Here is an 11,900-nt window from a genome sequence, read left to right as displayed (position 1 = left end):
CGACCTCCAGCGGTGTCAGCTAATCGTGCTGCCCAGCCCTGCTGCCCACCGAGACTTTTTGGGAGATGGATTAAGGACACAGGAACCGGCTCTTAAGACCAGAGCTGCGCAAGGGCAGGGCGGGACTCCGCGGCCCGCGGGCCCTCCCCCATTGCCGTCAAGCGGCTCGAGCGCGTTTTGCGACAGGTGGCGGGGGGGCGGGGTTCGGGCGCCGTCGCCGACTCGGTTTCCGGCGGGTGCGCGGGGTGCACCGCTATTGCTGCTGGCCCCTGTCCCTCCTTGCTACGTCCTCCGGCTCCAGTGCCCGGTGGCGGCTCAGCTGTGGCGAGAGCGGGGCCGGGCCCGGCTCTGGCCTGACCTGCGAGGTGACCTTGGTCGAGGCCCCTGTCGCGCTGAGCCGCGGCGTCCGTCTGCGGCGCTGGCCTGTCAGGGACCTAGCTCTCGAGCGGTTGAGGACACAGACCTGGAGCGGCCCCACAGGCTGCCCGGTGGCAGAGGGAGCGCCGGGCCGCCGGGGGCGGTGGGAGGGAGCTCGCTCTGGGGGAAAGATGCCCCTACACGTGAAATGGCCCTTCCCCGCGGTGCCGCCGCTCGCCTGGACCCTGGCCAGCAGCGTTGTCATGGGCCTGGTGGGCACCTACAGCTGCTTCTGGACCAGTGAGTGTGCCTGAAGCCGAGGCAGGGTCGGCCACGGGTCTCCGCGCCCGGCTAGAGTTGGGGTTTGGGGTTGGGAGCGCTGGCCGGGCCTAGTGTGGGTCGAGGGAGCCCTGGGCTGTGGGAGAAGTCCAAGGCCCCCCACACTCCCTCTCTCCCCGCCAGAGTACATGAACCACCTCACCGTCCACAACAAGGAGGTGCTGTACGAACTCATCGAGAACCGGGGCCCAGCCACTCCCCTCATCACTGTCTCCAATCACCAGTCCTGCATGGATGACCCTCATCTCTGGGGTACCTGGACCACTGCGCTGGGCACAGGGAGGCAGGGACAGAACCTGAGATGGGGGCCAAACAAAGGCAGAACAAACTCTCTTTTTTTAAAAGATTTTATTTTCCCTTTTTCTTCCAAAAGCCCCCCGGTACATAGTTGTGTATTTTTAGTTGTGGGTCCTTCCAGTTGTGGCATGTGGGACACCGCCTCAGTGTGGCCTGATGAGCGGAGCCATGTCCATCCCAGGATTGGAATAGGTGAAACCCTGGGCCGCTGAAGTGGAGCACAGGGCCGGCCCCCAAACTCACTTGTCAGTGGGCTCTTCACATAGCTCTGGCACTCCTGTTTCTGGGGTGTCCTGCCTCAGGGCTGAAAATTTGATTTGTAGCTTCAGCATCCTCTCAGGGAACGTGATTTGGAGAGAGCCTAAGAAACTTGGAGGGAGCGAGAAAATGAGGAAATGGCTACAGGGCAAGGTCTGACAGTTTCTTTACTGTGATGCACCAGACCTGTGGAACCCTCCATTCTCTAAACCGTTGAAGATCCCACAGAGTCTTGGGAACAAATCTGAGGATGATACGGTGTCCTGTTAAGGAAGCTCTGGGCTAGGGGCTGGAAGACCTGTGTCCTGGTTTCAGGTTTGCCCCAGACTGGATTTGTACCCTTCAACCAGCCTCATTTGGGAGCCTGGTCCCCCACCTAGAAGTTCCTGCTCTGCTGACTTCACAGGAAGTTGCTTGGCTCCAGTAACCTGGATGGCTGCATAGAAGGGTGCTCAGGGCTTCCACCACTGAATGCAGGACATTAGACTATCTTAAAGCTCACGAGGAGCCACCGGGTCAAATCAGAGCCTTTCAGAGTTCACCCTGGCCATTGGGCAGAGAATGGCATGTAGGATGCCACAGGCGGGTCCTAGGAGGCCAGGAAGGAGGCTTTGGAGCCGTCCACTAGCCTGGACTAGGGTGATGGCAGTGATAATGAAAGGAGAGGTATAGACGAATAGGCAGTGTTAATCTATCAGAGATGTAAGCAGACCAGATGTAGTGACTAAAGATATGGGAGATGAGAGAGACAGAGGAGCCAGGGAGAATTTGAGGTCCAGCCCAAGGGTCTGCAAGGTGCCACTTTGGGCCATAGGAAAAGGTAGTGCTGCTGACCTTGTTCCCCATTCCCTGAAAGAGGGTGACAGAAAAAGGTGCTCCCTAAAGACAAGCTAAGTTAGGGCATGAAGGCTTTTCTCTCCTTCTCTAGGGATCCTGAAACTTCGCCACATCTGGAACCTGAAGTTGATGCGTTGGTGAGGAGGAATGGGCCCCTTGCAGTGGGCCCAGCAGGCCTCACCCGTCTCTGCCCAGATTTGCCTTCTTCCTGTTCTGCCCAGGAGGTGGCATCCAGCGGTCTAGGCAGGGCAGGGAGTGGGGCCCCACCCTGCAGGCCCTCCTGTGCCTCCATTCTGCATTGCCGATGATGCCAGGCATCATGCTGAGGGGAGGGTAGGGAAGCAGGGTGCAGGTGAGGCAAGGATGACTATATCTGTCCCCACTCCAGGACCCCTGCGGCTGCAGACATCTGCTTCACCAAGGAGCTGCACTCCCACTTCTTCAGCTTGGGCAAGTGTGTGCCCGTGTGTCGAGGTGAGCTGCTCCTCTGGGAGGCCCTAGTGGGCCATTGGCTGTGGGGAGGTGCTTTTGGGGCTTCTCTGGCCTCCTTTGGGGCAGGGAGGTGGTAGCCAGTGCCTCTGGCTTGGCAGCACGGGACGTGGAGGGACCCAGGTGGGACAGGCAGCCTGGGAGCAAGGGGAGCCAGGGACCACTGCCCCACTAGCGTGAGGCCCAGATCCACTGCATGGCAACAGAGGTGGCAAGTGGCTAGTGGAGGAGCCATGGCTTCTTGGAGAGTGCTCAATTCTCTGCAACTGCCTGAGGATTGTATGAACCTGGAGCTCTGGCATTAGGGTCAAAGAGGCATTATCCACAGCCCCTTCATGCAAGGATGTTGCTAACTCAATGGTGGCAGTGTGGTATCACTGGTCTTTGATGGTGGTGGCATGTGTCAGAGGCTGCAGGGTTTGGGAGAACAAATAGGCTTGTGGGGTGAGGGATGTGACATTGAATGACTAAGCACATCTTGAGAGCCTCAGGAGGCAGGGCCCATTTTGATCCCCATTTTCCAGATAAAGGGGCACAGGGATTAAACTGCTGGCAAGGTCACAGGGCAAGAGCTGGCAAAGCCAGGATTTGAATCCAGGTTGCTCTTTCCTCTGGGGAAGTAGAATTTTTCCAGGCAGAGTATGAAAGGAAAGGTGTTCGAGACATGGGAAGGTGTGCTAGGCACTAGAGAGGTATGCGATAAAGGTAGAAGATGTAGGTTGCGGGGCTGGCCCAGTGGCGCAGTGGTTAAGTGCGCACATTCCACTTTGGCAGCCCGGGGTTTGCTGGTTCGGATCCCGGTATGGACATGGCACTGCTTGGCACACCATGCTGTGGTGGGCGTCCCACATATAAAGTAGAGGAAGATGGGCACGGACGTTAGCTCAGGGCCAGTCTTCCTCAGAAAAAAGAGGAGAATTGGCAGTAGTTAGCTCAGGGCTAATCTTCCTCAAAAAAAAAAAAAGAAAGAAAATGTAGGTTGCAGGCCAAATGTGAGGGTTCTGGAATAATCATGTTAATCATTTTATTTTATTTTATTTTATTATTTTTGGCTGAGGAAGATTGGCCCTGAGCTAACATCCATTGTCACTCTTCCTCTTTTTTTTTTTTAATTTATTTTTTATTTTTTATTAATGTTATGATAGATTACAACCTTGTGAGATTTCAGTTGTACATTTTTGTTAGTCATGTTGTGGGTACACCACTTCCCCCTCTGTGCCCTCCCCCCACCCCCCCTTTTCCCTGGTAACCACCAATCAGATCTCCTTATCAATATACTAATTTCCACCTATGAGTGGAGTCATATAGAGTTCGTCTTTCTCTGACTGGCTTATTTCGCTTAACATAATACCCTCGAGGTCCATCCACGTTGTTGTGAATGGGCCAATTTTGTCTTTTTTTATGGCTGAGTAGTATTCCATTGTGTATATATACCACATCTTCTTTATCCAATCATCAGTTTCTGGGCATGTAGGCTGGTTCCACGTCTTGGCTATTGTAAATAATGCTGCGATGAACATAGGGGTGCAACGGACTCTTGAGATATCTGATATCAGGTTCTTAGGATAGATACCCAGTAATGGGATGGCTGGGTCATAGGGTATTTCTATTTTTAACTTTTTGAGAAATCTCCATACTGTTTTCCATAGTGGCTGTACCAGTTTGCATTCCCACCAACAGTGTATGAGGGTTCCTCTTTCTCCACAACCTCTCCAACATTTGTCGTTCTTGGTTTTGGATGTTTTTGCCAATCTAACGGGGGTAAGGTGATATCTTAGTGTAGTTTTGATTTGCATTTCCCTGATGATTAGCGATGATGAACATCTTTTCATGTGTCTATTGGCCATATTCATTTCTTCTTTTGAGAAATGTCTGTTCATGTCCTCTGCCCATTTTTTGATCGGTTGTTTGTTTTTTTGTTGTTAAGCAGTGTGAGTTCTTTGTATATTATGGAGATTAACCCTTTGTCGGATAAGTGGCTTGTAAATATTTTTTCCCAATTAGTGAGCTGTTTTTTTGTTTCAATCCTGTTTTCCCTTGCCTTGAAGAAGCTCTTTAGTCTGATGAAGTCCCATTTGTTTATTCTTTCTATTGTTTCCCTCAACTGAGGAGTTACAGTGTCCGAAAAGATTCTTTTGAAACTGATGTCAAAGAGTGTACTGCCTATATTCTCTTCCAAAAGACTTATTGTCTCAGGCCTAATCTTTAGGTCTTTGATCCATTTTGAGTTTATTTTGGTGTGTGGTGAAAAAGAATGGTCGATTTTCAATCTTTTGCATGTGGCTGTCCAGTTTTCCCAGCACCATTTGTTGAAGAGACTTTCTTTTCTCCACTGTAGGCCCTCTGCTCCTTTGTCGAAGATTAGCTGTCCATAGATGTGTGGTTTTATCTCTGGGCTTTCAATTCTGTTCCATTGATCTGTGGAGTCACTCTTCCTCTTTTTGCTGAGGAAGATTCACCCTGAGCTAACATCTGTTGCCAGTCTTCCTCTGTTTTGTGTGTGAGCCACCATCACAGCATGGCCACTGACAGATGTGTGGTGTAGGTTTGTGCCCGGGAACCAAAGCTAGGCCGCTGAAGCAGAGCATGCCAAACTTAACCACTAGGCCATGGGGCTGGCCCCTGTTAATCATTTTAGACTGTGCTGTCTTGTGAGGGTAACGATGTGCTTTCGTTTGTGCTTCAGAGAGAGAGCACCCTGGCTGCAGTGTGGCTGGTCAACAGAAGCGGGGCTGGGTGGAGGCAGGGAGCCCAGTTAGGGGTCATCCCACTGCTTCTGGCAGCAGAGGATTGTAGCTAGGCCTCTGAGGGTCATCGTGGAGAGTCAGAGAAGGGGCCTGCTTTGGGATGTGCTCTGCAGGCAGAGTCAACAGGACTTGATAGATTGGGTGTAGGAGGGGGTGAGGAAAATAACTCAAAGATGACATAGGTGCCATCTGGTAACACTGAACCATTGGGAGGATGGGAGGAGGGGAAAGTAGTGTGGGGGTTGGGAGAGGAGGTAAGTTCCGTTTTGCACATGCTTCATCTGAAGAGCCTGTCACCTGAAGTGGGGAGCAGTCCCAGAGGCACAGTGGGATGTGCAGTTCTGGAACTCAAAAGAATGGTTGGGAATAAAGATATCGGAGACTCAACCACAAACAAAGTCACAAACATAGAGACGAGATTGTAGAGGGAGAGAGCAGGGGCCCAAGACAGCACCTCAAAACACAGGAGAGACAAGCCACCAAGGCAGCAGGAAGCAATGGCCAGAGAGGAAGGAAGCAAAGCAGAGCCCTTTGCCACTGTGGAAGCCTCCAGTGACCCTGGAGAAGCCAATTCCAGGGAGTGACAGCTGCAGGAGCTGCGGGGGGTGCGCGGGGGCAGTGGTTGGAGACAGCAGGAGTGGCCACTCTTCCCAGAGGTTTCATTATGAGGAAGAAGAGAGAGGAGGAAGTAACCAAAAGATGTTAGAGGTCAAGGAAGAGTTTCTTATTTCTAGTTGGTCAAAGTAAAACCTGGTAAAATCCAATAAAGTAACCTCAAATAATAAAGAAGGACTTTGAATGAAAAGCTGCAGTGCCCACCCCTCCAGATCCTCGGACTACTCCCCGGAGACAGCTGCCTGAAAAGCTTTCTCTTTTTGCTGCCTCTTTTTGTGTGTGTGAGGAAGATTGGCCCTGAGCTAACATCTGTGCCAATCTTTCTCTGTTTTGTATGTGGGATGCCACCACGGCATGGCCTGATGAGTGGTGTGTAGGTCTGCACCTGGGATCTGAACCTGCAAACCCTGGGCTGCCCAATTGGAGCACGTGAACTTAACCCCTACACCACCGGGCTGGCCTCTCTTTTTGCTGCTTTTGGAAGCTACTTCATTTCTCCGAAAGAAGCAGGGGCTACAACGTCATGGCTAGTGACTGTGGTGGTGTTTATCACTCCCTGCTCTGAGAGATGAGGACTCTGCTCGCGTACCCCTGTTCCCAAGTCTTAGTTCCTCCCTTCTGCAACCTCAGACAGAGGTCTTCTGTCTCCATTTGTCTTGTTCTTTTTGGCCTGAATCTAGGTTTTATTGCACAATTAAAAACAGAAAGTGAAGGGGCCAGCCCGGTGGCGCAGCAGTTAAGTTCGCATGTTCCGCTTTGGCGGCCAGGGGTTCGCTGGTTCAGATCCTGGGTGCAGACATGGCACTGTTCGGCAAGCCATGCTGTGGCAGGCATCCCACATATAAAGTAGAGGAAGATGGGCATGGATGTTAGCTCAGGGCCAGTCTTCCTCAGCAAAAAAAAAAAAAAAAAAAAGAGGAAGATTGGCAGCAGATGTTAGCTCAGGGCTAATCTTCCTCCAATAAAAAGAAAACGTAAAAAAACAAAGTGAAATCTTAATCCTATTCTGGGTCTTTTGTGGTTCCATACAAATTTTAGATTTATTTGGTCTAGTTCTGTGAAAAATCCCATTGGTATTTTGAAAAGGATTGCTTTGAATCTGTAGATGGCTTTGGGCAGTATGGACATTTTAACTATATTAATTCTTTCCATGAGCACAGTGTATCTTTCCATTTATTTGTGTCGCTTTCCATTTCTCTCATCCCAGTGTCTTGTAGTTTTCAGGGTATAGGTCTTTCGCCTCCTTGGTTAAGTTTATTCCTAGGTATTTTATTCTTTTTGATGCAGAAATCTTAATCCTAAGCACCTTCAGTGAGAGAAAATGGGCAGGGACAAGCTATTTACCAAACACGTTTGATGTGTAGCAAAGATCTAACAACACGTGTTGAAAAAAAGGAAGTATCTGTTATACTTTGCTTCTGTATTCCAAGAAGTTCCCTTTCCCCCCCAAGCATAGGCCTTGTGATATGACATGAAGTATCAAAGTGATCTTGCACAAGCTAAACAAGTGAGTAGAAATAGCATTTGCAAAAGCTAAACATTATGAAGTGTTGCTCCAAAAGCATAGTAGTAGTATTTTAGAATTTCAATTTCAAGCTGGATGGCTTGGTTGTACCAGTGGATGTTAATAGAGGAGCCAGCAGCTCTGAAGCCCACCCCCTAGCAGGTAATGCAGTCCCAAGTAGGGAAACCGCTGCTCTGTGCTGCCCTAAGAAACGGTCATGGGTGATTGATCCCTAACTCCAACCCCTGAGGGACCTGCTGGGCCAGCTCCCCATTTGGGTTGAGTTGAGATTTCTGGATCCCTAACTAGCACCTTCTACAGACTTGGCCTTGTAGAGAACAGATTAAAAGTCCATTTCTTGGTGCATAGCCACAAGTTAGTCCTGGAGTCTGTCTCTCTCCCTCTTTGTGATATGGCTCTCTACTCCCTACTTGATAAGATGAGGATATTTACTCTACCCTGCTCCTTCAACCTCCCTCCTTTTCTGTTTCTGTCCACTATATGGACAAGCTTGATGAGATTCTTAATGCATGTGGTCACAGATTGTCTCCATGTGACTCCAAATTGAAAGCCAGCACACAGCATTAGGCATCCATGTCTGTGTTGTTGCTGAGCACCAGGCCACCTGGATTCAGTGTCATGGTCTCAGCATGTCTCTAAGGCAAGTGTTGCTAGCATTGGGGGCAGCTCGGCCCCACTTTTTTCCATTTAGCAAATTTGAGTTTTTCCCAACTCTCAGTGACACTGTGTGTTCCAGCCAGTGTTCTCCCTTTCCTGAGAGACTTCGCCAAGGGGAGCCCTATGAGGAAGGGGCCAGCAAGAGAAAGGGACGGTGGAGGCTGAGGATGTAGGCAGAGCTAGGAGGCCTGTGGGGAGTGGCTGCAGTAACTGGCCTGGCCAAGACAGGGTTGGTGTCCAGGATCTGGGCCCCAAGCAAGGCTGGAAGTTGTGAATTGGTTTGCTCCAGGAGCACCCTCTGAGCCAGGGGCAGCAGATGGTAGGCTTGCCCCAGAAGTGGTGCATCCCAAGGAGAAAGAGAGGCTCCAAGAGCCTGGCAGGGAGAGAGGGAGGTAGGGAGGATGGTGAGCCGATCCGGGGGTCTGCAAGGGTGTGTACTGTAGGTATATGCCTGCAGCTGAAGTGTCCCAGCGGGTGAGGCTATGGTGAGACCAACAGGCAGAACGCAGGGTCCTAGGTTGGAGGAGGAATTGCCAAGTTCAGAATTTCGGTCAGAGATAGTTTGAGACGATGATCCCATCTTGTACATGACAGGCACTTAGAGGTTTAGAGGATATTATTGAACTAAGGATGTCAAGGGCCATGATGCAACCGGGGCTGAGCTGGCCCGGGAGAGACAGTCACTGGAAGGGGTCTGTATGGACAGCACAGTGAGGGGTGAGACAGTCCCTGAGCTGCTGCTTCATTCCCAGGGATGGGGAAGGAGGGGCCCTGGGAGAATGGGGACTGACGGAGAGAGGCCTTTTCTCGGCAGGAGATGGCGTCTACCAGAAGGGAATGGACTTCATTTTGGAGAAGCTCAACCATGGGGACTGGGTGCACATCTTCCCAGAAGGTCAGTGGGGCTGGCAGGGTTGCGACCCCCACTAACAATATGGGCGGGACTGCTTCCTCCATGTCTCCCAAGCCTCACCTCTGTCCTCGCTCTCAACAGGCAAAGTGAACATGAGCTCCGAGTTCCTGCGCTTCAAGTGGGGTAAGGGCTGGCTTGGACTGTGGCAGATGGGTATGTTGGTAGCAGCAGGAGGGGGCAGGTCGTTTTAAGTGGAGGAGGGCAGGGATGGCCCGGCTGTAGGCTGGCATTGAAGCTCTGCTCACACCAGTGTTTCTGCCTCTCCCTGGGACAGGAATTGGGCGCCTGATTGCTGAGTGTCATCTCAACCCCGTCATCCTGCCGCTGTGGCATGTCGGTGAGTCTCCCTCTCTGGCCAAGGCTGCGGCCTGGGGATGAGGGCAGGGAGAGGGGCTTCCCTAGGTGGTGTCCAGGGGCTTTCTGCTGGTTGGCAGGGAGGGGGCTCCTTCTGGTCCCAGGCTGCCCTGCTCCACTCCATGCCTGCTTCCCGGCCTTCTGTCCACCACACTGCAGGAATGAACGACGTCCTTCCTAACAGCCCGCCCTACTTCCCCCGCTTTGGACAGGTGGGTAAGGGGTGCTGACCTTCATCTGTCTGTCTGTCTGCCATCTGCTCTATGTCCCCCATTCAGCACTACTGAGACCAGATTCAGAAGCTGAGCTTGAGGCTGCAGCATGGGGACCTAGGGGAACATAGAGAGGGCCTTCCTGGCACCAGGGCCAGTAGAAGGAGAGCCAAGGCAATCAGGCTGGGGCAGGGGCAGGCAAAGGGTTGCACTGGGACAGGACGTCTAGATCATGGACCCCAGGACTGAGATGGCCTTTGGATGCCACTGAGCCCGACTGCTTGACTTTATTTTTTTTATTTTTTTATTTTTTTAAAGATTTTATTTTTTCCTTTTTCTCCCCAAAGCCCCCCGGTACATAGTTGTGTATTCTTCGTTGTGGGTTCTTCTAGTTGTGGCATGTGGGACGCTGCCTCAGCGTGGTCTGACGAGCAGTGCCATGTCCGCGCCCAGGATTCGAACCGACGAAACACTGGGCTGCCTGCAGCGGAGCGCGCGAACTTAACCACTCGGCCACGGGGCCAGCCCCCCGACTGCTTGACTTTAAAGAGGGAGAATGGCCCTAGAGGCATGCAGCAAGTTAGGGGCAGGACTTGGCTTCTGGCTCCCCGGGGCAGTTGGGCTGGAGCTGTGGGCACTCCCCCTATTCCTGTCACCTGCTGGTGGCTGGTCTCCCCACAGAAAATCACCGTGCTGATCGGAAAGCCCTTTAGTGCCCTGCCCGTGCTGGAACGGCTCCGGGCAGAGAACAAGTCCACTGTGAGTTTCCCCCCTGGGCTTCCCCCTCACTGTCCTCGGCCCCTCCCAGCGCCCTTGGCCTCCCAGGGCTCCTGGGGGCAGCTCCCTGAGGGCTGCAGGCCAGCCCCAGTCCTTCCCCTCAGGTGGAGATGCGTAAAGCCCTGACCGACTTCATTCAGGAGGAATTCCAGCGCCTGAAGACCCAGGCGGAGCAGCTCCATAACCACCTGCAGCCCCGGAGCTAGGCGCTACCCTACCCAGACCCTGCCCTTGCTTCCTCTGGACTGGGCACGGCCCCCAAGGCCTGGAGAAGAGACAGCTCTGGGACCCAAGCCCCAGCTACCAGGCTCTCAGTGCCGCCTTTGGGTCCTTGCACCACACAGAGCTGGAGCTGGGGGATGAACTGATGCTTTGAGCCCAGTTACAGTTTGTTAGACAGATTTGTTCATACCCTTAATGGGTGCCCTCTCCTAGTTGGTGAGCATTCCAGCTCCTCTGTGTTTCTTCAGTTGGAGGAAGGGTTTCAGCTGCTTCTCCCGCTTGGCCACGAAGATGTTCTCTCCCAGGGCTGGTGTCAGGAGGGAGGGTCATTGAAGAGGGGCAAGTGGCCAGGCTGGAGCTTTAGGGAGGGGCCCACAAGGCTCTTGGCCTGGATTCCACCCACCTGCCCCAATCTGGGAGCTGCTCACCACCTCCTCAGGGATGACCATCAGCCATGTCTTTCTTCTGCCTGTTCTTTCCACAAGCATGGGAGCCTCAGGCAGGGCCTGGCCCCAGGCTGCAGGCAGAAGAGCTGCCCTTTGCCAGAAGTGGAGCCCAGCCAAACAGAGCCTGCAGTAAGGGCCTGAGACCCTGCCACTTGCCCCGACACCAGGGCCACTGACTTCTCTGTCCTTTCCACTTCTCTGGCATCACTTGAGTTTCCTGGGGCCTGGGTTTTCATGTTTTGTAAACAGTAAAGCATCTGTGTCGTGCTGTTTTACCTCTGGCCTCTCTGTAATGGTGTGGATGGGATGTGACCCGCTGGACGGGAAGGCTGGACCCTTAAAGCCCTGGGCACATCAAGAGCACTTGAATAGAGGGCCTTGAGTTCTCAGTGTGCCCCAGTCGCTTACAACTTCAGTCATTGTCTGTAGTTCCCATAACCTTGCAAAAGTAGTGATTAATCTCATTTTGCAAAGAAGGCAGAGCAAGCTAATAGACTTGCTTCAAATCCCAAAGCTAGCAAGGCCGAGAGAAGCAAGTAGCAATTTGATCCTTCCTGGGCTGGTTCCCAGAAGGGAGGAGGTCTCTGAAAGGCCCAGCAAGTTGCCATGAGCAACATGAACTGTGTTGGGAGGTGGGAAGGAAACACCTAGATTGAGTCTGGGACCCTGGGTGGGAGCAAAGGAGCATCCAGGGTGGTGGTGCTCCTGGCAGAAGCGAAAGCAAATTCTCTCTAGAGAAAAGTGGGCTCAGTTTAGGTCTCCAGTTTGTCCATAGATTAGGATCAATCAAAAAGGCCTCACAAAGATCACCAAACATAGAAAGAAATGAAGCACCGTAGTTAGGTCAGCAGAAAC

General features: G+C 52.4%; 1 protein-coding gene across 3 annotated transcripts; it reads left to right on the top strand.

The window, feature by feature from the left end:
• The first annotated feature begins 189 nt into the window (after positions 1–189).
• TAFAZZIN (tafazzin, phospholipid-lysophospholipid transacylase) lies at positions 190–11,320 on the top strand. 3 transcript variants are annotated; one of them, XM_046673445.1, is made up of 10 exons: positions 190–657; positions 820–948; positions 2,180–2,225; positions 2,477–2,562; positions 8,936–9,016; positions 9,116–9,157; positions 9,309–9,371; positions 9,548–9,600; positions 10,282–10,359; positions 10,518–11,320. In XM_046673445.1, the coding sequence occupies exons 1-10, from the start codon at positions 549–551 to the stop codon at positions 10,581–10,583; spliced, it is 753 nt and encodes a 250-aa protein (XP_046529401.1). In that variant the 5' UTR covers positions 190–548; the 3' UTR covers positions 10,584–11,320. The 3 variants fall into 3 exon arrangements, with proteins under 3 accessions (XP_046529401.1, XP_046529399.1, XP_046529400.1); XM_046673444.1 differs by having other exon boundaries at positions 191–657; positions 10,482–11,320; XM_046673443.1 differs by having other exon boundaries at positions 10,282–11,320.
• The last annotated feature ends 580 nt before the right edge of the window (positions 11,321–11,900 follow it).

This window comes from Equus quagga, chromosome 10 (genome assembly GCF_021613505.1).
Source record: "Equus quagga isolate Etosha38 chromosome 10, UCLA_HA_Equagga_1.0, whole genome shotgun sequence".
Lineage (NCBI taxonomy): Eukaryota > Metazoa > Chordata > Mammalia > Perissodactyla > Equidae > Equus > Equus quagga.
Note: the sequence above shows the minus strand (reverse complement) of the source record. Positions and strands in the feature narration are given on the sequence as shown.

Bases quoted from the DNA above. Each gene is read 5' to 3' on its own strand.
- TAFAZZIN (XM_046673443.1), top strand. From the start codon at position 549: ATGCCCCTACACGTGAAATGGCCCTTCCCCGCGGTGCCGCCGCTCGCC. The intron at 2,226-2,476 runs GTGAGGAGGAAT...TCCCCACTCCAG, and splicing joins AACCTGAAGTTGATGCGTTG to GACCCCTGCGGCTGCAGACA. The intron at 9,601-10,281 runs GTGGGTAAGGGG...GTCTCCCCACAG, and splicing joins ACTTCCCCCGCTTTGGACAG to AAAATCACCGTGCTGATCGG.